Here is a 26228-nt window from a genome sequence, read left to right as displayed (position 1 = left end):
TGCCAGGAACCTTGACATTGAATTTGACCATTCTCAAATTGCTAGTCATATCATTTTCCATTAAGTCTTTCTGGGCCAGACTTTTGCCCCTTTTGTGGGGGAGTTTGGAATTTAAGAGACTGTATAGTTTCTTTATTTAACTTTCCAAATCCTCCTCTCTAGACATTGCACGAGAATAAATTACTGTGAAAGAATAGCTTGAAAAAGAAAAATACTTTTTATTTGAGAATAAATTGACAAATTATATAACTCTGAAGACTTTGGAAAATAAGAAAGCTGTTCTTCAATTGTCTTATAATAAGCAAAAATACAGTTCTTAGAAATTAATGGCAATTATCAGTATTTCTCTTGTTGGAGAATTGAGACTAGTTGATGTTAATGAAGGAATGAACTAGTGGAGAGCTTCTGAAGCATTAATATGCATACAAGCCACCTGAGAATCATATTAAAGTGCAGATTTTGATTCCATAGATTTGAGGTGGGGTCTGAGAGTCTGCATTTCTAATACTGCCCCTGTTGCTCCTCTGACCACCCGTTGAGTATAAAGGAGCTAGGGACCCAATGACTCATATGAAAGTAAATCAAAACCAGCTACATATCAATTTGTCCTAATAGCATTTTGTTTATTTTCATGCTATGTGATGGCTTAGCATTTCTCCTTTAATCAGTTCCTTCACAAATGTTACTTCTCCTTTACTCACCCTCACATCAAAACCCCACAACATATCATGATTCCAAACTAAACTCGTTGCCATCAAGTCAATTCTGACTCATAGCGACCCTATAGGACAGAGTAGAACTGACCTATAAGGTTTCCAGGGTGGTAAATCTTTAGGGAAACAGACTGCCACATCTTTCTCCCATGGAGCAGCTGGTGGGTTCGAACCTGAGACCTTTAGGTTAGCAGCCGAGTGCTTAACCACTGAACCACCAGGGCTGCTGGCTCTGCTATACGATGATTATCCAATCATTTCCTACTGTTATATTTATGCTGTGGGAAGATCAGGATCATCAAGACTTTCTCTCTTATATTTCCCCTTCTTCCTTCCACCAGTAAAATCAGCACTAACAGCTTATTATCTTTTCAGAAATCATCGCTCATTTTTCCTGGGCACAAAATTGAGTAAAACCTCTGGATTTAATATCTAATTTCCTCTGAAGGATTGAGAAAAGAGAAAGAAAAGTATCTTTAATAGATACATGTGTAGTGGACAGGAATCTTTTGTCACTGCAATTTCCTCTTCGTCCCTCATTGATACATGATCCAGTTAAAAGTGATATATTGATCTGCGCCTTAAAACCAAAAAAACAACCATTGCCGTTGAGTAGATTCCGACTCCTAGGGACCCCACAGTAGCCCCTTATGGCAAAGAGTATGTGCTGTGGAGTCAGACAGGCCAGGGTTTGAGTTCAGGCTCTACAACCAATTGGTACTCAGACTCCTTAAATCCCAACTTCTTCATCGGTGAAATCAGTTGAGTAGGACAAACTTCTGAGTTTTTCTCCCGATGAGGTTTAAATGAGATAATGCATGTAAAGCATTTTTCATTGTACCAAGCACACATATGTGCCTGACATATGTCAAAAAATGTTAGCTATTATTATCAATAGAAAGCTTAGATTAAGAAAGGTTCGTGGAAGGAGGAAAAAAATCATAAATTATATCAAGGCAACAACCACTAATGAGGAAATGAGGCTCTTTTTAGGGGTGGTACTTTAAAACCTTTAGTCACACTTGGAGATGTAACTGGTTTTTCCGGTAAGAAAGACTAATAAGGTGGACACTGTGATAAGTTGATGGTATATGGAACCTAACAGGGAAGGATTCATATGACCCTTACAGCAAACCAGAACTGAAATGGAAATTCCCTCTCTTGCACCTTGTACTCCATCAGTTCCCTGCTGCCTTTACTTCCTTTCTTATCCAGTTCACAGTCTATGGTCTGTCAGTTCACCTCAATTACACATTTCCACAATTCCTATTCAATTACACCATTGCCCTTCCAGGCGTTGGCCTGGCAAGAAACCCCACTGCTGGATGAATCTAATTGCCAGTGTTCCTTGCACCCACGCTACTGTGGCTGACCGGATGGGACCACTAATCACTTATGAGATTTAGCCTCCTGGGACTTCAATGCCACCTGGCCTCATTCCATCCTTCCCTCAATGAGTCTCTTTCATTGTCTTCAGGAACAATTTCAAATCTCCTCCATGCTCACCAAACATGTGACTCCACCTCCTTATCACTCTTAGCAGATGAGGACCGCCCCTCCTACTTCACAGGAAAATGGAAGCCACCAGACAAGAACTTCCTCAGCTTCTTGCCACTCTACTTATAAACCAACCTGTTCTGGGAATCATTCTTTCTTCCTTCCTTCTCATTTGAAGGAAGATGTGTTCTTTCTTCCCAAGGCCAAACCCTCCACCTGTTCTCTGTATCCCATCCCCTTCTGCCTCTTCAGAGTTTATTTCCTCTTTCCCCAGTATCTTCAATCTCTCCTTTCTACTTCAGCATTCAGACATATTCAAATCTCTCCCATCTTAAAAAAAAAAAGAAATACAACAAATAAACCAGCCCTCCAAAGTCAATTATAGGTAATAACCTTTAGTCTCTTTCTTGCATTTCTCTTCTCTTCTTCAGGTTTCCTCTCCAATTGTTGTCCCTCCTTACATTACTGCTGTGTTTGGATTCCTCTTATAACTACTTTTTGTTATCTACTAGTTGTAATAGCAGACACACTTTTTTTGAACTTTGGCATTTTCCCCTCTATATTAGTTTTCTGGGTGGTGCAAATGGTTAACAGGCTTGGCCCATAACTGGAAGACTGGAGGTTCAAGTCCACACGAGGGCCATTCATAAAAAAGGCCTGGCAATCTACTTCTGAAAAATCACCATTGAGAACCTTATGGAGCACAGTTCAACTCTTACACGCGCGGCGTTGCCACGAGTCAGAATCAACTCCATGGCAACTGGTTTTATTAGTTTTCTATTGCTTCCAAAACAAATGATCACAAACATAATGATTTAAAACATTACCCACTTATTAGCTCACAGTTCTGTAGGCTGAAAGTCCAACATGGGTCTCACTGGGTTAAAATCAAGGTGTTGGTAGAGATGTGTTCCTTAATGGAGACTGTAGAAATAAATCTACATCCAAGCTTATTTAGATTGTTGGCCTGAGGTCCCTCTTGCCTTGCTGGCTAACAGCTGGGGGCCACCTTTAGTTCCCAGAGGCCTCTCTTCAGTCCTAGTACATGGGCTTCTACATCACAGAGCCAGCAATGGAGTTACAAATCCTTTTCAAGCTTAGAATCTCTGTTCTGCCTTCCTTTTTTATTTTTAAGGGCTAATGTGGTTACATTGGGCCCATCCAGACAACTCAGGATAATCTCCCTATTTTAAGATCAGCTGATTAGTAACCTTAATTACATCTGCAAAGTCCTTCACAACAGTACCTAAATTAGTACTTGAATAGCCAGAGGATGGGCATCTTGGGAGGGGCGTGTTAAGAATTCTGCTTACCACACCCTCATTTTATAAACACAATTCAGTACAACCTAAATTACCTTGTACAAAATACAACAACAACAAAAAAGATTAAGTATTAGTAATCAGTTTAACCTCAGATACTATCAAGAAATAATTTTTAGATAATAATGTGAAATGACAACAGGAATGATGATTATTTCTATGCTAATGAATTCCAATGTTTTTCAGGGGTAGGAGAACTCCACACCATGTATGCTGTCATCTGATTTAATGCCCTATATTCTATGACACCTTTAGTCGAAGAGCAATTTACGGTCATTTAACTTGGTTTGTAATTTGGATAAATTTTGGTGGCAATAGTGACAATGTATCTGTTAAGCATCTAGGAACAGATGTGGGAAGAACCTGAGGAGCAGTGTCATCTGTGAGGCAGTGTGGGGTGCTTTAGAACCTGGGTGTGGGTTCAGATCCTGGTTCTATTGCTCACTAGTCACATGACCTCAGGCAAGTTCCTTAGTGTCTCTATGTCTGTTTTCCTCATCTGTAAAATAAGGATACTCACTAATAACCCCTCTCTCATGCCTTATTGTAAGGATTACATGAGGAAATGAATGTAAAGTACTTAGACTGCACCAAGTGCCAGATAGGAGCTCCGTAAATGTCAACATTTGAGTAATTATTATTTCCAGTTGCGTGACTGGCAGTACAGGAAACAGGTGTCCTCCTAGCTAGTTCAAAACTGTCCCCTGGGTGCCTTTCCTGCCTGCCCAGACAATCCATGTACTTTATTATGAAATGTCCCATACAGTCCCATCTACACGTCACTACGCATCATCATGTAGGATATCTGCTCTTATGGAAATGATAGCTTTTGCTACTTTTACATGTAAATAACACAATGCTTACCATACATAACTTCCAAATGATAGTAAAAACATCAAAATACTAAAATTTCTTGAGGAAAAATTTAAAAAGAGATTATACCAGTTAAATTCTTTCAGAAGAAACAACTAAAGCTTTACATTTTGAAAAGAAATGTTACGGGCAAATACTGTTTTCAAAGAGCAGAAAATATCTCCTTTTCTGGTGGTGCAATGTAGCCTCAAGAAACTCAAACTTCCCTTTCAACCTTTTAAAGTTCAGTCTAGCAATTGTACATTTGACATGTTTGGAGTATTTTATGACTTAATGATATATGAGAGTATGGATATTCTTTTAGATATGTCATTTAAAGGGTTTGCTCTCTATTTAAGTGATTCGTTTTTAAAATGCCATTTTTATTTTCTGATTATATAAGGAACACATGTTCATTGTGGAAAATTTGGAAAAATGAAATGCAGGGAAGAAAATAAAAACCTGTATGCAAATAACTTTTTAGCCTGTCTTGATCTTTTTTTACTGAAGTGAACAAATATAACTTTAGATTTGTAATAATTCCCTTTTTTTTGGAACACAATTATAGGCATTCCAGATGGTGTTGCATGCCTGTCTGTTATGGATTGAATTTTTTCCCCAGAAAATATGTGTTATAATTCCTAATTTCTATGCCTGTTGTGGAGCCCTGGTGGCATAGTGGTTGAGAGCTTGGCTGCTAACTTGACAGTCTGAATCCACCAGCTACTCCTTGGAAGCCCTACAGGGCAGTTCTACTCTATCCTATAGGGTCGCTATGAGTTGGAATCATCTCGACGGCAACATGTGTGCCTGTGGTGGAACCCTCGTAACACAGCGATTAAGCGCTTGGCTGCTAATTTAAAGCTCACTTGTTCGAACGCACCAGCCCTGGTTCGAACCCACCAGCCCTCCTCGGAAGAAACATGTGACAGTTTACTTTCCTAAATATTTACGGCCTTGGAAACCCTATGGGGCAGTCCTACTGTGTCCTATAGGGTCACTATAGTTGGAACCAACTTGACGACAACAGGTATTTGTTGCTGTTGTTTTGTTTTATGCCTGTGGTTATATCCCATTTGAGAATGGATGTCTTTATTATGTTAATGAGGCAGGATTGTAGGAAAAGTAGGTAGTGTCTGGGCCAGACTCTTCCACTGACTGGCGTTTTAGACTTAAGATAAACACATTTCTTTGGATCTCTTTACATATAACTTTTTCCATTATAAATTGAAGGGGCCAGCTTAGATGATTTTTAGTTGAGTTCTAAGGTTTCATTATTTCATAAATCTCAAATTCTCCAAGTGCATTTGCATCTAAAGCGTAGAGGGAAAAAAGTACAACATTTTGTGGCCTTGTAACGACAAAAAGATTTCTATTCAGAATCGGATTTGTACGTTTGTGCCTGAGTATAAAATAATAAATCTAGTTCTCTTAAATATTATCTGATAAATCCAGGTAATCCACACTGGAATGAAGTTGATCTTCCAGCACTGAATTTCCATTTTATGGGTGATAAATCTGAAGCCAGAAAAGTTAGGTCACAGAGCTAGAAATACCTCTTTGGAGCATTGTGAGAAAAAATGACAGAACAATCAAAGCAGAACCTTCCTGTACCACTTTCTCAGACCTCAAGAGAATCTTCATATACATGCAGTGTGCTAAAAGCTGGTCATTTTTTCCATTAAATGTGCATATGATTTATAGAACCCAAGGATATAACAGGCAGGATAATGTCATACGAAATTACTGGATGGAGAAGGAAAAAAAAAAATCTCAGCTTTAGAACCAAAACTGATGTTCTCTGTGGCTTTATGTAAGTCAATTAACCTTTCTGTGTTTTATTTTCCTCATCTTTATTATTGCAGTAACATTATCCTTCATAATCCGCACCATGGGGCTATTGGGAAGATTAAAAGAGACCATGAGAGGGGGATGTTTGCAAAAAAAAAGAAGACATTTTACAAATGGAAAGAGATTATGATGTTCTGAATGGAAGGGAAAGAGAGAAGAAAAAAGGGAGGGAGGAGATGAGGGAGGGAAGGAGGCTCTATTTCCTCATCTACACGGTAAAAACAAAAATCTAGATTTACTTTAGATTAGTATTTCAATACCTTCAGAAGCCAAATTCTCAGTTAATGTAGAATTCCTTTGGAAAAGATTTACCAGAGTACTGAATCTCATTTCTTGGCATTTTGGGGACATCTTTAGAGCACAATTTTACTGGCTCTACGTATTTAATAGAATATGAAGAGACTGCTGTAATTTCCTGAAGTGCATAAATTATTTGATATTAACATGAATTAATTTGTGTATACACATTTTCACATTTATAGTAGTCCAAATCTGTCTTGGAAGAAGTATGACCAGAATGCTCCTTGGAAGCAAGGATGGCGAGACAACGTGTCACATACTTTGAACATGTTATCAGGAGGATCAGTCCCTGGAGAAGGACATCATGCTTGGTAAAGCAGAGGGTCAGCGAAAAAGAGGAAGACCCTCAATGAGATGGATTGACACAGTGGCTGCAACAATGGGCTCAAGATTAACAAAGATTGTGAGGATGGCACAGGACCAGGCAGTGTTTTGTTCTGTTGTACACAGGGTGGCTCTGAGTTGGAACCAACTCATTGGGTACCTAACAACAACAACAAAACTATTGCATTAGAAATTCCAGCATATAACTATCGCATATGAGCCCTGGGGCCACAACGGCTAGGAACTTTACTGCTAACCTACATTGGCGGTTCAAACCCACCCAGCGGCTCCATGGGAGAAAGACCTGGCAATATGTCCTGTAAAGATTACAGCCTAGAAAATCCTATTGGGCAGTTCTACTCTGTCACATGGGATCGCTATGAGTCAAAACTGATTCTACAGCACCTGACAACAACATGTGCAAAATATTCAAAAGAAAATAGAAAACAGTGAGAATATATGGTTGTCAAAATCATAGCTATTCAAAATTTAGTGATGTAACATTGCAGTCCCAATATATGGGAGAATATCCAGATGGTTAATACCATATGAAACAGCCTAGAAGCTGGAGAAAAAACACACTCATTTTGCACACTTACATGATTTAGGGAAAAATAGCCATTTCTGTGTTGCTGCAATATCACCAGCTGCTTCACTGTTCATTGATTTCTCAGCTTCTTTTTATCTTTGGGTGGTTAAAAGCTTTTATTAACAAATACATATACACTTGCCTTCTATTGTATTAAATCAGTAGGTTAAAAGAACAAACAACCACACTTCTACTTGCAGTACTGGGACCAGCTTCTAGAGCAATGCTGACCAGCTAAACTTTCTGAAATGGAAATGTTCTATAATATGTCCTGTCCAATATGATAGCCACTAGCTACATGTGGATATTGAACCCTGGAAATGTGGCTGATGCAGTGGAGGAACTGAATTTTTTATTAAATTCAATGTAAATGACACATGTGTCTAGTGGCTGCTGTGCTGGACTGCACAACTTTATAGGGCCCTTCTCTAATTCTTTCCAGTGGGCCAAGGGGCCATGTCCAACAGTAGTCTATGCCTGTGTTTTTAAAGCCTAGGTTTGTGGGATCCCAGAATGCTCAGAGCTTACCTCCAGAGCTTGTGAAGCCTCTCACCCAGTTGTTTTCATTTCCTAGTGCTGCCATAACAAAAAAATGCCACAAGTGGGTGGCTTTAAAGAACAGAAATTTATTTCTCATAGTTCTGGAAGCTCAGCCATGTCAATTCCTCTTGTGGGCCTCTCTCCTAGTTTCTGGTGTCTGCTGGTGATCCTTGGCATTCCTTTTCTTATAGATGGGTCCTTACATGGTGTTTTGCCCCTATGCGTGTCTCTGTGTCTGTTCTGCTCTTTTTATAAAACACTGCTGAGAAGGGATTAGGTGGTGGCGTAGTTGTTAAGAGCTATGGCTGCTAACCAAAAGGCTGGCAGTTCGAATCCACCAGGCGCTCCTTGGAAACCCTATGGGGGACAGTTCTACCCTGTCCTATAGAGTCGCTGTGAGTCAGAATCGACTCAACGGCAACGGGTTTTCCATCCAACACTGGCATGACCTTACTAACTTGATGAAAGAAAATCTCTATTTCTAAACAGGGTCATATTTACAGGTCCAAGGGTTAGGACTTTCACATTTCTTTTTGGAGGACACAATTCAACCATACCACCAGATCTATCCTCATGAGGGTGGACCATTCCACTTGTGTGGCCACCCCTAAGCTTGAAGGGTGCCAAGAGATAGCTTTTGGTGGAGGTGGGGGAATGACAGAGCTTAGACATGTGGTCTGAGGTTCCCACATGTGTGCACACGTGGCGCCACGTTGTGGGATGGAGCTAGTAGTGGGAAAAGAAAGGAGGTAGGCTAGGGCCAGCTCTGCCCTTATCTCCATGTTTTGGTGTGAAGCTACAAGGAGTCCAAGAAATTTAAATTATCACCTGGCAATCCAGGGTAGTGTTAAGATATGTTTGTCAAAACTGCAGGAAAGAACATATTTTATTTAACAATTAGTTTGATTTATAACTTTAAATATTTAGATGTGCAGTATATGAGCCTCCATTTGTACTCTTGCCCACATTTAAGGGATAGGACTGCAAATTTGACCTGTTGGTCAAACTAGTTGGCCATAAGGACTTTGACTTCACATTTTTCAGATGGACACTTCCAACCACAGTGGCAAACTTTTAAGTTTCTTTGATCTTCTGACATTTGAACACACTAAAGTTAACCTGCTTTCTCTATACTTGTGTTTTTTGAGAACAATGCCAAATGTCTTTTTCCTCTTCCTGGTGCTATCCCAAAGGTACAAAGTTGGACTCCTTCTGTCAGATGTGATCAGAGAAGGTCTGTCCATATTTCCATTGTTTTCCAGCAAGGATCAGTCTTTGCTCATCAGGAAGAATTTCTTCCGTCTCTATTTTGACATTTTCTATGCTGTCCAATAGAAATATAATGCAAGCCACATACTCGCTTTAAATTTTCTAATAGCCATATTAAAGAAGTCAAAAGAAACAGGCGACATTAATTTTAATAATACATTTTATTTAACCCATATATCCAAAATATTATCATTTCAACATGTAATCAATATAAAAAGTTATTGTTGTTGTAGTTAGTTGTTGTAGTAGACCCCAGGTGTGCAGGGTAGAACTGTGCTCCATAGGGCTTTCAAGGCTGCGACCTTTTGGAAACAGATTGCCAGGCCTGTCTTCCAAGGTGCCTCTGGGTGGGTTCGAACTGCCAACCTTTCAGCTAGTAGTCAAGCACTTAACCATTTGCGCGTGCAGGTCTACAGTGTCTAAGGGTTGAACCTCAAGGAGGATGGTCTTTCCTATGAAAGTCTTTATGAAATTTTGTAATGTTACACCTTAACTAATGATAGATCCAAAATTTCTCAATCACTTTTCAAATGGCTTTTTAATACTGCTTTTACCGGAACCACCCAGCAAAAGGGCATACCCAAATACTGGCCCAACCCTTATTTAGTGTAGTAGGTCACCCATCCTCAATAACATCCTTTCCAGAGTTACTCTGAAGTGCTGTCTTCTGTATTCTGAATAGAACTGCACTCAAATTTAACTACACAAACAATAGCTCATAATAATAATTCCAGAAAAACAGAATACCGCTGTGTAAAACTCAGTTAACCAGCTGAAAATTTCTCAAAAACCTGCAACTAGAACTCCAAAAAATCTTGAAAAATTGACCATGAATTTCAAATATTTACAGTGTAAGCTCTGGTAAAACATTTGTATGGAAGGAAATGGCTCATCTAAGAAGAAAAAAAAAAAAAAAGCAGTAACTTGGTAACCCGAGTGTATTATCTTTTATTCATGAACTTTATGGTGACTTGTATTCCAGTAACCCCTTCTCACTTCTATCTTTGCCTAGATTATACATTTGACATAGTTTGTGCCTTCATGTTTTCATTTTTGATGTAAGTGAAAATAAGATTTTCTTGCAAAAATTAACATGCTTTAGAAATATGCTCCACAGTAGGAACTTCATACTGATCTGTAGGTATCCAGCGCTTTATTAGTACTCACCAGAAGTTTGTGAGAATGGTTGTCAAATTTCTACAAACAATGTGAAATATTTATAAGAATTATTGAAAAGATATAGGCTGTATTGGAGTCCAATCACTTTTGTGTTGGGTTATTTATTAGTTATAGTTTCATTAACGCCTCAACCTGCATCCTTAATTGGCTTAACTGTGAAGTATTCCAAATCAGTCAGTATTGCAAAAGGGATAGCTAAGTCATCTATGCCATGGCCTGCTTTGTCTTTGGTTTCCAAGGTCACACCATATACCTAGTATAACCTTCCCCTCTATCCCTGTTAGTTTTAGTTCTGCCATTTAAAACCATTCTTGATATTCCATCAGTTCCATGGATTTTTTTCCCAGAATAATCTGAGAATTGATTGCTCTTTTGTATTTTACTCAGCCTAAACATGGTATAGTATGTGTATATACATATGTGTGTGTGTGTGTGTGTATAACCACTGGCACATACACACATGGGTAACTTTATTTTCTACCTGCCCCATGTCTCTTCTGGTGCCTGTATTCCATTTTTCCTTTGGGGAATGCTCCATCCCTTGCTCAGGGACCATGGGGCCCTCATCACTGTGGATCACATGATCCAGGCAGGGCTAACCACAGTGTCCCATTCCCCAAGCACAGTGATTATCTCAGTTTGGACATGTAGCTTAAGCACAGCCAATCAGAGTCTTCCTTTGGATTAATATGTGGACAATACGTAGGATAAATCCATTTATTAAACCAGGATAATAGGAAGTTGGAATTGTCTTCATACATATTTCCCATCAGGTAGAGAGGGCTGTTTGAAGTAGGAGAGAAAGAAGCTAACATACAAGGAAGTAAGCAGAATTGATGGATAAAAGGAGAGACAGTAAGAGAGAGAGAGAGCCCTATTGTTTGATGACTGTCTGGATCACTCAGGCTTGTCCTCAGCCAGTTCTACCTTCCTAGTTATATGGACCAGAAATTTCTTTTTTCTTAAGCTTGTTTGAGTTGGGTTGCTGTCTCCTGTGTCCCAAAGAATCGTGACGAATGCATAGAGAAACTCTTTCTTGTATCTGGATTACAGCGGTCATAAAGAGGACAATATAACACAATAATTTAGAGCTTGAACTTGGAAACAGATAACCTGGGCTCAAATTCTGACTCCACCTCTAACCTTGTTTTGCCTCAGTTTCTTCACCTATAATATCTAGCCACAACAATGGACTCAAACATACCAATGATCATGAAGATAGCACAAGACTAGGTAACGTTTTGTTCTGTTATACATAAAGTCATGATGAGTCAGAGCTGACTAGATGGCAACTAACAACAACAACAACAAATTCATAGGACTGTTAAGAAGATTAAATGAGTTAATACTTAGCACAGTATCTGGCACCTAGTACAGTGTTCAAGAAGTATTTACTACTATTGTCAGGACACGGTTATACAGCAGTTATGCAGGTAAGAGAAAATACTACCCTAGCTCTTGTTTTGACTTTGGAAATTCTGCTCATCCACTCGTGAGTGATAGCAATCTGCCACATCTCAATCACTCCTTCTCATTTTATCTCCACTATTTCATCTAGTATCTTCTTCCTTTTTCTTATTAGCTGAAGAAATGTGTTTCTGGTTGCAGAAGGAAGAAAAGAGGATGTGAAGTCAAAATGAGGAAGAGTCTTAACATCACATTTTCTCCATTGCAAGCCTTAGTCAGAGTTAAGATAAGGCATAATTTCAGAGACATGAGAATGTGAAATAAGTAATAAAATGAAAAGAGGCCATTTCATTAAGAAATGAAAAGGCAAAAAGGTTATTTTCCCTATACTTTAATTTCAAATCTTATTTTCTATGAATTTTTACAGTAAGTGGGCATATTCGAGTTACATCACCTGGGAAAGCTAAGAGATTGTCAACATGCAAGATTAGGAGTCAAGGCTATAGTCTCTCCCTCTTAACTTTTTTCAAGAATCCTTCCTTTGGAACAGAGTTCCTTCCTGGGGGAGTCATATGCTTTGATGAAAGCCTGATGAATCATTCTTGCCTTGTGTAGCAAAAAATATGTTAGCTTCAGTGATTCAGCCATCAAAACAGTGAAGAACAGAGATATAGTTTAATTACTTATTTGAAAATTGTCAAGAGTCTAATGTTTAACAAACAAAATTTGTCCAGATACAATAGAGTATTTTAGCTTCAGGAAAGTTGGAATTGCCTATCTAGGTCTTTCTCATTAGTAATGAGGAGGTTATTCTAAGGAAAGATGATCAACACCAAAGACAGAAATGGTTCTAAAATGCAGTAGGATTTGGTTATTTAGATAGAAAACGGAGGACAATTTGGAAGTGATTAGTGAGAGAGAGAAAAAGAGAGAGAGAGAGGTGGAGAAGGAGGGAAGAAGACAATGACGACCAGTTAAAGAGAGAAGAGAGGAAAGTGAGAGAGAGAGAGAGGATGGTTGGGGGAAAGAGATCAATTCCCAATACTTGGAAGGGGATGGAAGTCTCCATTTTCCCCAAGTAGTAGGAACCAATGACTCCCTCCAGGTTGATAGAAGATGTCAACAGGGAAATGTCAATGGTAGAACTAGGGAGACATTGCTCTAGGCAATAGGACCCTCAACATTATCAAAGTTTTGTTCCTGTAGCCAAACTTGGCATGGAAGCAGTCAGGCTTCCCTCTTATCTGCAGGAGACCATATGGGTTTGGAAAACGAGGCTATCAGTGGCAACCACAAAGACTGAACTCTGAGGACAAGAAGGCCCTTCCTTTTTGTCTATGAACTATGTAATGCTATCTGGTCCTTGTGCAACTCTGGAGAATGAAATGGCCCACATTTCCCTGCCTCTCACCTTGACACTGGCAATGACGACTAAGATGGATTTCCTGCAAGTATGGTGGTGAGATGGATGCTCAGAGTCAATTTAATTAGATTTATGTAAAATAAATAAATGTGATTGATTGCAAGCACAGTCAGCAGCTGCTTAGCCACTATGAAGCAAGACTTGCTCCTCCTGTCCATTATCATCGAGACACTTGAGCATTGCCTGTAACTCAACTTCTGCCTTAAATCAGTGAAAACCAGTCAAAATCAGTTTACTAGCCTCAAAAGTGCCCTAAAGTAACCTAAGCCTCATTAAGACCTAATTGAATATTAAAATCTCTACCCAGGTTGGGACTTATCCATCATTTTCTGTACATACTAAGGGAAAAAAAATGCAATTTGTCTTACTGCATCTGCACGCCATGATAACCTATGCAGTCCATGATGTTTGTATGTACTTCCTAGTGAAGGACAGTATAAAAGATTCTGCCTCCCTTTGTTTGAGGAGCTTGATTTGAGGTATACACCTCCTTGCTCCTTGCCTGCATGCTTGCAATAAACGCTCTTCCTCCCTCCTCACTTCACTGCGTCTTTATTGATGAGAAGCCACACTGGGCAGGACCTGTTTCGAGTAACAAATTCTGGTGAACCCCAGATGAAACCAGCACTACCAGCTCCTGAGATTACTTCCAGCCAACAAGTACTGACCACTTTTCCCAGTGCACACTGGTAACCTTTCTCTGAGGGAAACTCATTTTGGCCCTTGAGGCTGGAGCCAACCTCTGACCCCATGGTGGTGGACTATGTGAGGAAGAGAGAGAATAGCATCAGGTGCCCCGGAAAGAGGGAAAAGACTCCCTTGGTGAGTACAGAAATAAGTCCTATTGTTCAGAAAATGGATAGACTGTAGATCTTGTAGTACTTAGCCAGTGAATTTAGGGTCAAACACTTTTATTTTGAATAGGCATCTGTGTCTCCAGGTTTGGTACAGAAGTAAGTCCTATCTATAGAAAGTAGGCAGACTGTAGATTCCAGTAATGCTTAGCCAGTAAAAGTCAAATACTTTCATTTTAAATAGGCATCTGTAGTTTCAGGTTTTGGTACCATGGGAAACAATTTGGGCATTCCAGAATGTAGTCCTCTAAGGTATATTTTAAAGAGTTGGTCTTATTTTGGATATGACCCAGTGAAAAAATCTAAAATGAAATTTTATTGTAACACTGCCTGGCCCCAATACAAGCTCAGGGATGGTGAACACTGGCTTGAGAACGGATCCTTAAATTATAACACCATATTGCACTTAGATTTGTTCTGTACTAGAGAAGGAAAGTGGGATGAGAAAATGTATGTTGACACTTTTATGTTGTTGTGGCAAAATAAGAGTTTGCAGAAACAATGTAAAATCATAGTTCAAACAGGTTAAAACCTCTGTTTTGTCTAGTCCTCCAAAAGAGGACTCAGTTTTAACCAGAGGTCATAGACCTCCCCTTTATCCTCCATCAGCCCCTGAGGCCTCTGCTGAGACGTTTTCTCCAGTGCACACTCGAAGTGGCACCCAATTCAGTCCAGGGGTCCCAGGACCTTCAAGGGGGCTATACCTATTGAGGCAACTCCTAGTCAGGTGGTGGTGAGGATGGAGCAGTGGGAGCTCTGGCCATGGTCTGTGTATATAGCCCATTCACTTCTGACTTATTCAATTGGAGAAACAACCTACCAGCATACTGAGAGGATCCTAACCGAACGCAAGATCTTTTTGCTTCTATTTTTGAAACTCACACCCAAATTGGGCAGACTGTCAACCCTTACATATTTTACTCACTCTGGAAGAGAATAAAATGGCTTTTGAAAAAGCCAGGGAAGAATGAGATAGGCTCCACTAGCAAAATGCTGATGGCCAGTCCCCTATAGATTTGGCCATACCAGCCACTGAACCGGGTTGGGACCCAAACACCCAGGCTGGCTGAGCCAGATTAAGTCAGTACCATGACTGCTTGCTCACTGGGCTCAAAAATGGGGCCCCCAAACAAAGGAATTTAAACAAAGTGTATGAAGTGAAACAAAAACCAGAGGAAGACCCCCTCCGCCTTCCTTGAATGAATTTTCACGGTTTTCAGACAACGTACTGATCTAGATCCTGAGACACCTGCAAATGCTCGTATGGTGAATAGAATTTTTGTAGGACAGAGTGCCCCTGACATTACAAAGGAACTGAAGAAAGTGTGAGAATGGGAATTTTTCAGTTGGTAGGAATAGGAATAGCGTTTAAAATCTACTTCAACCAAGAACAGACATAAAAGTGAAAAAAAAAAATAAAAAGCTCAGAGAGTGAGATAGCAGGCTGCCGTGCTGACAGCTACTTTTCAGCCAAGAAGAGGCCCTCAGCTGTGGCCACCTGCGAAGTTTCCCCCAGGTCCTGAGCCTGGCCAAAACTAGGAAAGAATCAGTGTATGTAGTGTAAGCTGGAAGGACATTGGAAGAGAGAATGTCCTAAGAGAGAGAGGGCTCCAAAGGAACCCGAAAAGGTTATGATACAACAAACGGAAGCGTCAGATTGAGGGGACCAATGGCCAATCTCATTCCAGTTTCCCCCAAGGAGCCCTTGGTTAAAGTAAAGGTCAGAGGAGAAATGGTAGACTTTTTATTGGACATGGGAGCCACTCATTTGGTTATTAACAATCTTAAGGGACCCTTATCAAAGAAATCAATACTGGTGGTGGGAGTTACAGGAAGAAAGGTTACTAGAAATTTTATGCAACCCATGGAGTGTTTGGTTGGTGACTCTACTTTGACTCACTCTTCTCTACATGCTGGAGTGCCTGGTTTCTTTACTAGGGTGAGATATGCTTTGTAAATTACAAGCCCAAATCCATTTCCAAGATGGTAAACTAAATTAAATAGTACAGAAAGAGCAAGAGTAGAGAATGCAGTCCCACCTACTGACCCTCATGATGTCCATTGCAGCCCCCACTAAGACTGTGTCCAAACAGATAGAGGATGCAGCAGTCCCTTGGGTATGGGTGCAAGGGCAACCAGGCAAGCTAAAAATGTTGTTCCAGTCAAGACTGAAGCATTACCAGGAATCAACCCACTACAGATGAAGCAATACCCTCTAAGGCTAGAGGTGAGGCTAGGCCTCAGCCCACTTATTCATCAATATCTAAAATCTGGACTCATAAGACTGTGCCTATCTGCTTATAATACACCAGTTTTGCCTGGTTCACTGTTTTGGACTTAGAATTTGAAAGCCAAGAACTGTTTGCCTTTGAGTGAGAGGACACGGAAAAGGGCAATGAACAACAGTTCTGCTGGATTGTACTCCCACAGGGGTTCAAAAATAACCCCACATTGTTTCGTATCGCTCTGGCTAAAGATTCAAGACAGTTAACTCCGCAAAATGGAGTTCTGCTTCAGAATGTGGATGATGTGCTCATAGCAAGCAAGACTAAAGAAGAATCAAATTTAAACACTATCATCACTCTTAACTTTCTGGGCCATGCTGGGTACAAAGTATCCAGACCTAAGGTCCAGATTTCCCAGGCCAAGGTTACATTCCTAGGACTCTGAATCTCTCAGGGAAAAAGGAGAACTGCTCCAAGACAGAAAAGAAGCTACTGGTGCAATCTTGCCTCCCTGGTCCTGGAGGCACCTCCAAGAATTCCTGGGAATGGCAGGTTTTTTCAGAATCTAGATTCCCGACTTTGGGCTAATAGCCAAACCTTTACATAAAGCAACTGAAGGAAAAATTCATAGCCATTTATTTGGACCGATAAACAACAAAAATCCTTCCAGAAAATTAAAGAAAAACTCATATCAGCCCCAGCCCTGGGGCTCCCGAATCTAGCAAAACTCTTTGAACTGTTCATGCATGAAAGTCAAGGAATAGCTGCAGGTGTCCTAACCCAAAAATTGGGGGACTGGCGACTACATGCAGCTTGGAGACCACAATCCAGTGGAAAGTCTGAAAGAATGAACAAAACACTTAAAAGACACATAGCAAAGGTGTGTCAAGAAGCAAAATTAAATGGATACTGGCTCTCCTTATAGCCTTGCTTAGGGTTAGGGCAGCTCCCAGAAGCAGTCTTAAATTAAGCCCTTTTGAGCTAGTGCATGGAAAGCCCCTCCTGAAAAATCATGGGCTAATGAACAGTGACAAATTGAGTGTAAAAGGTGGCAATGTCATACAAGAGTATTTGCATTCTTTGTCTGTTGTCCTTTATTCTCTCTACAGGGACAACCTTGCCAGTCAAGAACATCCTCCTGAGGTGATGGTCCACCCATTTCTACCTAGAGATTTGGTCCTGCTGCACAGCTGGAAAGACGAGCCACTCCGGCCCAAGCAGAAAGAATCCTCTGAGGTGCTTCTCATCACCCATACGGCGGTCAAACTAAAAGGAGCCAAGCCCTGGGTTCACCACACCCGGCTAAAGACTGCAGCCGCTCCAGACTTCGATTCACCAACAACTTAAACCGTGAGCCCTTACAGGACCTAAAATTTCTGTTCAAAAAGCTATGAAGTCCTTTTCGTTTTTGTCCTTGTTCCTACCCCTAGCCCAAACCTGGCATAGTAATGCTTTTGTCAAATTAGCCCAATTAGTAGTAAGTGGGACCAACATGACTAAATGTTAGATTTGTCAATACATCCGAAAGCTATTTGCCTTCGTGTTCCTAACCAAGAGAGGCCAAATATCTTTGACTGGCTCACCTCCTGGTTACCTAACTATAATTGGCTAAAGCATTTGTTTACTATTTTTATTTTCTTTAATTGTAACAGGAATTTTTGTCTGCTGTTCTGTATAATACTTTTTGTCTATCTCAGTGCAAGCTAAAAAAAAAAAGCATAGAAGCTTATGTTAAATACAATCCCCTACACTGAGAAGCCATTGCCCAATTTAGAAGGTGCTCTCCACAACCAAGAGAATATAGCTTATCACTATATCCCCAAAGAGGAGGGATTGATAGCAAGTGCAACCGCTCAGCTACTATCAAGCAAGACCTGCTCCTCCTGCCCATTATCATCAGGATCTTGAGCACTGCCTGTAACCCAGCTTCTGCCTTAAATCAGCCAAAACCAGTCAAAATCAGTTTACTAGCCCCAAAAGTGTCCTAAAGTAACCTAAGCCTCATTAAGACCTAACTGAATATTAAAATCTCCACCCAGGGTGGGACTTATCTGCCATTTTCTGTACATACTAAGGGAAAAAAATGCAATTTGTCTTACAGCGTCTGCTGATAACCTATGTAGTCCATGATGTTCGTATAATGCGTACTTCCTTGTGAAGGACAGCAGAAATGGCTCTGCCTCCCTTTGTTGGGGGAGCTTGATTTGAGGTATACACCTCCTTGCTCCTTGCCTGCCTGCTTGCAATAAATGCTCTTCCTCCCTCCTCACCTCAGTGTGTCTTTATTGATGAGAAGCCGCAGGACCTGCTTGGGTAACTTGATGTTTCTGTCACAAAATACTCATACCACTACACATATCAAATTCCATATATACATATTTTTGATTCAGAACTCTATTGTTTCACTGATGTATTTATCCATTACATTAACAGTTACACATTTAAAAATTTCTATAGTTCTAAATATGTTCTGATGGCTGATAATGTTACTTTTCTAAAAGGATTGTACAATCACCTTATTAATTCCCCAACTCTTGTCTTGTAGAAATTCCATTAAATTTATAAGTTAATTTCGGGAGAACTGAGATCTTTAAAAATTGAGTATCAATTATTTTCCAGATATCCTCTTACGCCTTCAGTAAAGTTTTATGGTCTTGTACATTCCTTAACAGATTTATCCCAAGATATTCTCTGCTATTTGTTGCTCTTGCGAATGGAATCTCCCCTCCCCGCTCCCCCATCCCCCCACCCCCGTTTGTTTGTTTGTTTTGAGGCCATGGTGGGGCAGTGGTTAAGTGCTTGGCTGTTAACCAAAAGGTCGCAGTTCAAACCCACCAGTCACTCCTCGGGAGAACGACGTGGCAGTCTACTTCTGTAAAGATTACAGCCTTAGAAACCCTATGGGTCAGTTCTACTCTATCCTGTAGGGTCTGTATGAGTCGGAATCCACTCGAAGGCAGTGAGTTATTGCTGATAAAGTCCCCTTTATCAAGTGAAGGGAATTTTCTATTATTCTTGTTTTGCTAAGTTTTTTTTTTTTTCCTTTCTCTTTTTAAGCAGGTATGAACAATGAATATTAAATATTTTATTTTATTTCAATTTATTTTATTTTATTTTGATCATGAGTCATCAATCTTTTTTCTAAAAGGGCCAGATAATAAATATTTTAGACTTGAGGGCTGTTTGGTATCCATTGCAACTACTCAACTCTGCCATTGCAGTGTAGAAGCAACTGTAGACAACATGCAAACAAATGAGTTTTGCTGTGTTCCAATAAACTTTACTTACACAAACAGGTTTGGCCCATGGGCCTTAGTTTGATGACCCCTGATTAAGATTATCATATGATTTGTTCTCCCCTAACTTGTTAGTGAAATATGTTACTGGATTTTCTAATATTGAACCATCTTTACTTTTCTGGGCTAAATTCTACTTGGAAATGATTTTTTTAATGCACTGCCGAATTTAACTTGTTAAAATTTTTAGAAGTTTTACATATATATCCGTAAGTAAGATTGGCCAATAGTTCTCTGACATTTTATCTCTGTGCAGTTCAGTGTTATTTTAGTCTCAAAAAATGAGTTGAATAGCTTTTCATCTTTTCCTGAGTCCTGGAAAAATTCTTATCACATGTTATCTTAGTTATCTAGTGCTGCTATAACAGAAATACCACAAGTGGGTGACTTTAATAAACAGAAATTTATTTTCTCACAGTTTCGGAGGCTAGAAGTCCAACTTCAAGGAGCCGGCTCTAGGGGAAGTCTTTCTCTCTCTTATCAGCTCTAGGAGAAGGTCCTTATCTCTTTGAGCGTCTGCTCCTGGGCAGTCTTCATGTGGCTTAGCATCTCTCTTCCCCTACCTCTGCTTCTTTTGCTTGCTTGCTTAATCTGCTCTTTTATATCTCAGAAGAGATTGACTTAAAACACACCCTACACTAATACTGCCTCATGAACATAACAAAGAAAACCCATGCCCAAATGGGATTACAACTACAGGTATAGGGGTTAGGATTTAAGATGGGTATTTTGGGGGGACACAATTCAATCCATAACACATGGGAATTACGTGTTCTTTAAAGTTTAGTAGAACCATTTTTTGATGCAATCCCCCATCCCCCAAATTTCTGAGTGGGTGATTTTTTACTTGGTTGATTTTGAGAAGTTTGCCTATCCTTTATAAGAAGTTTCTAATTTTATTATATTTGAATTTATTCATATTTTCTTTTTAACCTAAAACATGGTCAATTTTGTGATGGCCCCATATATATTTGAGAGAAATGCATTTTCCTTAAGGCTTAGATTGAAAGTTCTGTTTATGTCTATCTACTAGCTTGTTGGGGCCCTGGTGGTGTAGCGGTTAAAGAGCTTGGCTGCTAGCCAAAAGGTCAGTGGTTTGAATCCACTAGCCGCTCCTTGGAAACCCTATGGGGCAGTTCTCTCTGTCCTATAGGGTCGCTATGAGTCAGAACCTCCTCAATGGCAATGGGTAATGGATACTAGCTTGCTAATAGTCAAATCCTTTAAATCCTTACTTATTTTTTTGTCTACTCTATCTGCTGATTTTTTAAAGAGATCCACTTAGTTTTTTTTAAATCATTTTAATTATTCTGTATGGGTTGTATAATTTTTAAATTTGTAAGCCACCTCAAATTCTTTTAGGTTAGGAAGAATCTGGTTTATAAACAAAGAAATAAACCTATGGAGTGCTGTCTTCTGCAAATTTAAGCAAGGATCAGAGGCATTCTTCCCTTCCATCCACAGTTCATAGATCACTTAGTGACCAGGCATGCCCATGTGTATTCTTTCAACAGCACCAGAACGCTACCTAAGGAGCCAATACTGTGCTAGTCAGAAATGTAAGAAGTGGTCAGCAGTAGCTTTTTCCTCCTCTTATATTAAAACTTTGTATACCATGAAAAAATACATATGTTAACACTTAAATACATTCATTAGAACGTATTTAAGGTCATTTATTTTATTTGTTGTTAATGGTATGTATAATCCTTCAATTGGTCTAAAAGTATTCAAGAGTTACTCAATAATATGGTCATTGAAAAAGAGGAAGACCTTCAATGAGATGGATTAACAATGTGCTCAAGCATAACAATGATTGTGAGGATGGTGCAGTACCGAGCAGTATTTTGTTTTGTTGTACATAGGGTCACTATGAGTCAGAAGCAACTCGAAGGCACCTAATGGCAACAGCAACACAACGTAAATAATGTAGTTAAACATCTACCTGCTTTACCTACGTTCAGTCATGAGTAGTGGCCATGGCTTACTGGGTGTAGGCATTCATACATGCCACATATGTATTGTGGGTTTAACTTCTGTGAGAGTAACACTTAGATTTAATTATTGATTTTGAACAAAGATAAGTAATACTATAAACATCAAAAGTGACTACCTCACACCAGTCCATGGATGCATCAGGGTTGTTGCAGAGTTTTCTGTAAAAGCATTTCACATCTTGACTCTTCACTTCTGGACCAAAAAGTTCCTTTACTGCCCCATAAAACTTGTCATAATCAATTGCATCTGCATTGTAACAAAGTACAAGCACGTTGTCATCAAATGGCAAGGACTTCATTGTGTCTTTCAGCTGCTTTTTCTGTTTAACTTTTTTTTTTCTTATTTCAACCTATAAAAACCGGATTCATCAGCATTTTCAAGATCTTTTCTTTGGAAACATAACTAGGCCCTTGGCTAAAATATTACTAAGTGAGAAGAAAATATTTTACTTGGGTGCTTAGTACTGCCTCCATAGATTTTGTTTCAATTATTTTAGGAGTCTTGTTAAAGAATACAAAGATAAGCAAATGAATTACTTCATTCCTATTGTGAAAAGTTCACCAATGAAGAGTCTCTACTAGAGCTCATCTTGGATGGAAGGCAGAAGAACACAAAGAACAATTCTTGATTGGTTCTTTGACACTGTTTTGCTTGGGTCTTGATTTTTCCAAATTTGGTGATTCACTGGGGTAAAACAATTGAGCTGAAGTACAAGAAGGAATTAGACAGAGGATCCCTCAAACTATGTAAACAAGATCATATTCTTTCATTTATTTAACAAAAATGTATTGAGCATCTACTATGTGTTAGAACTAAGCTAGACACTGAACTTGGAATGAAAAACTAGATAGGCAAGCTCCCTGCCCTCAGGGAGCTTATATTCTGGTGAAAGAAACAGAAAATTAAGTAAATAAACAAAGAAATTATTTACAGACTGCCGCTGAGTTTCTGTTAAGGGTGATGAAGAATTTTGTAAACAGTGGTGATGGTGAACACAACATTGTGAATGTAGGTTGATGTCTCTGAATTGTACATGTGAAAGTCATTGAAATGGCAAATGTTTTGTTATATATACCAAACCCACTGTTGTTGAGTCGATTCTGACTCATAGAGACACTATAGGACAGAGTAGAACTGCCCCCATAGGGTTTCCAAGGCTATAAATCTTTACAGAAGCAGACTGCCACATCTTTCTTCCACAGAGCAGCTGGTGGGTTTGAACCACCAACATTTCAGTTAGCAGCCAAGCGTTTTAATCATTGTGCCATGAGGGCTCCTTTTGTTATATATATTTACCACAATAATTTTTTTTTTTAATTTATGGATTGTGACAGGTAGAACTTACTAACAGAGGTAGACATCAGATTAGTCTATGTATAAGGTAAGGACCAGTATTGCTTCAGAAGGGCATGAGGGCACTTTCTGGGATGCTAGAAATGTCCTTTGTCTTGATCTAGTATAGGGTCGCTATGAGTTGGAATTGACTCAATGGCAACAGGTTTGATTTTTTTGTTTTTTAGTTGGTGTCCACAGGGATGTTTACCAATGTCAAAAACAAGAGCTGTAAGGTTGGCGGTTCAAACCCACCCAGTGGCTCTGTGGGAGAAAGATCTGGAGATCTGCTTCCGTAAGATTACAGCCACGAAAACCCTATGCGTCAGTTCTACTCTGTCACATGGGGTCACTATGAGCCAGAATCAACAACATACTTAAGATTAAAGAGCCTTGGTGGTGCAATTGTTCAGTGCTCAGCTACTAACTGAAAGGTCGGTGGTTTGAACCCATCCAGCAGTTCCTCAGGAGAAAGACCTGGCGATCTGTTCCTGTGAAGGATACAGCCTAGAAAAACCTATGGGACAGTTCTACTCTGTCACATGGGGTCACTATGAGTCAAAAATCGACTCAATGGAACTAACAACAACAATACTTAAGATTAGTGCACTTTACGGGCTTTACTGCATGTGTGTTGTATCTCAGTGATAAGTAATTCAAGATTGAGACTAGTTGTGGGATGGAAACACACAGGCAGCTGTGATAGAATTATGTGGTAGTGGGGAGGGAAGGTGGGATCGGGGAAGGCCTCTCTGAGGAGGTGGGTAAAATAAAGCTGAGACTTGATAAGAAAAAGGAGTCAGCCATGTGTAAAAGTACACAAGGGCGTTTCAGGCAGAGGCTGACAAACACAAAGACCCTGAGGCTGGACAGAACATGACATGCCCAGGAAGGTTAGCAAGCATGGAGCTTAGTGAGGGCTGGCACATGCTGTGAGGGGAGATCAGAAGAGGAAGGCTGGGATGGAGTTGGATGTGTTTATTTTTTTCTCAGCATGATGGTAAACATCATTGGAGAGTTTTAAGCCGGAAAATGACAGGATCTAACTTAATTTTTTTTTTAAAAAGCACACTGTGAGGAGGCCAGAGTAAAAGCTGTAAAGCCAGTGAGGGTCTCTTACAGTGTCCAGGTTTCAGGTGACGGAGGCTTGGCCAGGGAGATACTAAGAGCGATTGTGCATCCTGGGCTGCAGTGAAAATCTCATCTATGCCTGCTTTCTCAACTTAACTATTCATAACACCCCCTTTCACTCTAGAAAGTGTCTCCAATTTATGATAAATGATATAGGCACCCTAGAGAGAACGCTGGAGATGCCGAGAAATGGTTGGAAGTAGAACTGCAAAGGATTTGCTGATGGAATGGAAATTGTTGGTGCAGAAGCGGTGATGGACAGAAAGGCAGGAATCTCAACAGTGGTTCCCTCCAGGGGACATTCTACCGCCCAGGGGACATTTGGCAACTGGAAACATTTTTTATTTCCCCAACTACTGGAAGGGTGTGCTCTTGGCATCCAGTGGGTAGAGGCCAGGGATACTGCTAAGCATCCTACAATGCATAGGACATCCTCCCTCCGCCAAACACACACACACGTACCCAACAAACAATTATTCAGCCCAAAATGTCAACAGTGCCGAGGTTGAGAAACCTTGTTCTAGAATGACATGCAGGTTTCTGATTTCAGAATTCAGTGCATGTTGGTACTATTTACTAAAATAGAGGTAACTGGGGAATAGTGACTGCTGGGGAAAATAAAGCATTTAATTTCGGTCATGTTAATTTAAAATTCCTATAAGATATTCAAATAACTACTCAGCAGTTTAAAATCCACACCAAACCAAACCCAGCTTGACTGCTCTGTAATTGTTGATCTTACCGTCTTTTTGGGTAAACAAGCCTAATCTTTCATCCCTTTTCTGGGCCGCTGTATGTTCAACCAATCTTTCAAACCCCTTCAAAGCTGTTCTGAAACTGCTCATCTGAAGGGCAACATTGAAATCTCGCTTTTCCTTACTGATATCCATAAGGACACTGGAAATCTTTTATTTCTGTGCAGAGATAACAGTACAAAATTGCCAACTTGGAAAACCTTCCAGTCATTATAATGCCTCCCTGCTGTCTCAATTTTTGCCCTAGGTCTCATTCCTTTGATCCTAAAATGCCATCCTGTCAGTAGGGGTAAGATTTGCCCCTAGGATGCTAGCAGGGAGGAAAGCTGACTTTGGTCTAATGCATTTCATATAGGCAAGCATTGCAGTAAAAATTCTGACTTCATAATGTTACCACTGTCCTTCATATGGTCCTCATCGCATCATAATGTCTCTGTAACATCCTACTTCCTGCATAAGGAGGGGGCTGAGATTCATTTTCCCACAAACTATGTGTGTGTTTGAGCATGCGTTGCCTGAGAAGTGAGTAAACTGGACATTATTTTCTCTTTCCTACATCCCCTCTCACCTCAAACCTTTTCACCTTCCTCAAGATGCTGTGGAGAGTAAAGTTCACACTCATTCTTGCAGCTGTACTAGATGTGGAAATTTGAACTTCTAAAGATAAAAATTATTTTAGCACGTGTAATTTCTACCACAATGAAGACATTTTGAGAGGTCATAGAGAATAAAAATGTCTCTCCTTTCTTTACGCATTGTCTTTCGATTAAAAGAGCAGACAGCCAGGAATGGAGAAGGCATAGTTTCCTTTTTTTTTAATTGTTGTAATTAACTGAAGTTTACATTTCAAGTTAGTCTCCCATACAGATTTTTTTTTTTACATACATTGTTATGAGATCCCAACCGCTCACCCCATTCCGTGACAGCACATTCCTCCCCACTGCCCCTGATTCCCCATGAACATTCAACCAGCTCCTAACTCTCTCTGCCTTCCTATCTCACCTCTGGACAGAAGCCGCCCCTTTGGTCTCTTGCATCTACTTGTCTAAGAGGCACATTCTTCACAAGTATCACTTTATGTCTCACAGTCAAGTCCAATCCCTGTCGGAAGAGTTGGCCTCGGAAATTGTTTTAGTTCTGGTGTGATGGAGAGACCAGAGGCCATGCTTTCCGAGGCACCTCCAGTCTTAGTCAGACCATTAAGTCTGGTCTTCTTATTAGAATTTGAGTTCTGCATCCCATCGGTCTACTGCTCCATCAGGGACCCTCTGTTGTGTTCCTTCAGGATGTTCATTGGTGGTAGCTGGGCACCATCTAGTTCTTCTGGTCTCAGGCTGATGAAGTCTCTGGTTTATGTGGCCCATTCTGTCTCTT

General features: G+C 40.0%; 1 protein-coding gene across 1 annotated transcript in view; it reads right to left on the bottom strand.

Annotated features, from left to right (window-relative positions):
* The window catches only part of WDR64 (WD repeat domain 64), a 156098-nt gene extending 131017 nt beyond the window's left edge, over positions 1 to 25081 (bottom strand). The window contains exons 1-2 of the mRNA XM_004375854.2: positions 24842 to 25081; positions 21752 to 21882 (exon numbers count right to left, since the gene is read on the bottom strand). Of these exons, the coding sequence (XP_004375911.1) occupies positions 21752 to 21882; positions 24842 to 24989 (279 nt within the window). The 5' untranslated portion in view covers positions 24990 to 25081. The remainder of the gene's footprint in view (positions 1 to 21751; positions 21883 to 24841) is intronic.
* Between the last annotated feature and the right edge of the window lie 1147 nt (positions 25082 to 26228).

The sequence above is a fragment of the Trichechus manatus genome, unplaced genomic scaffold (assembly GCF_000243295.1).
Source record: "Trichechus manatus latirostris isolate Lorelei unplaced genomic scaffold, TriManLat1.0 scaffold00039, whole genome shotgun sequence".
NCBI classification, from domain to species: domain Eukaryota; kingdom Metazoa; phylum Chordata; class Mammalia; order Sirenia; family Trichechidae; genus Trichechus; species Trichechus manatus.
The sequence above is the reverse complement of the archived record's forward strand: the minus strand, read 5'-3'. Positions and strand labels throughout refer to the sequence as shown.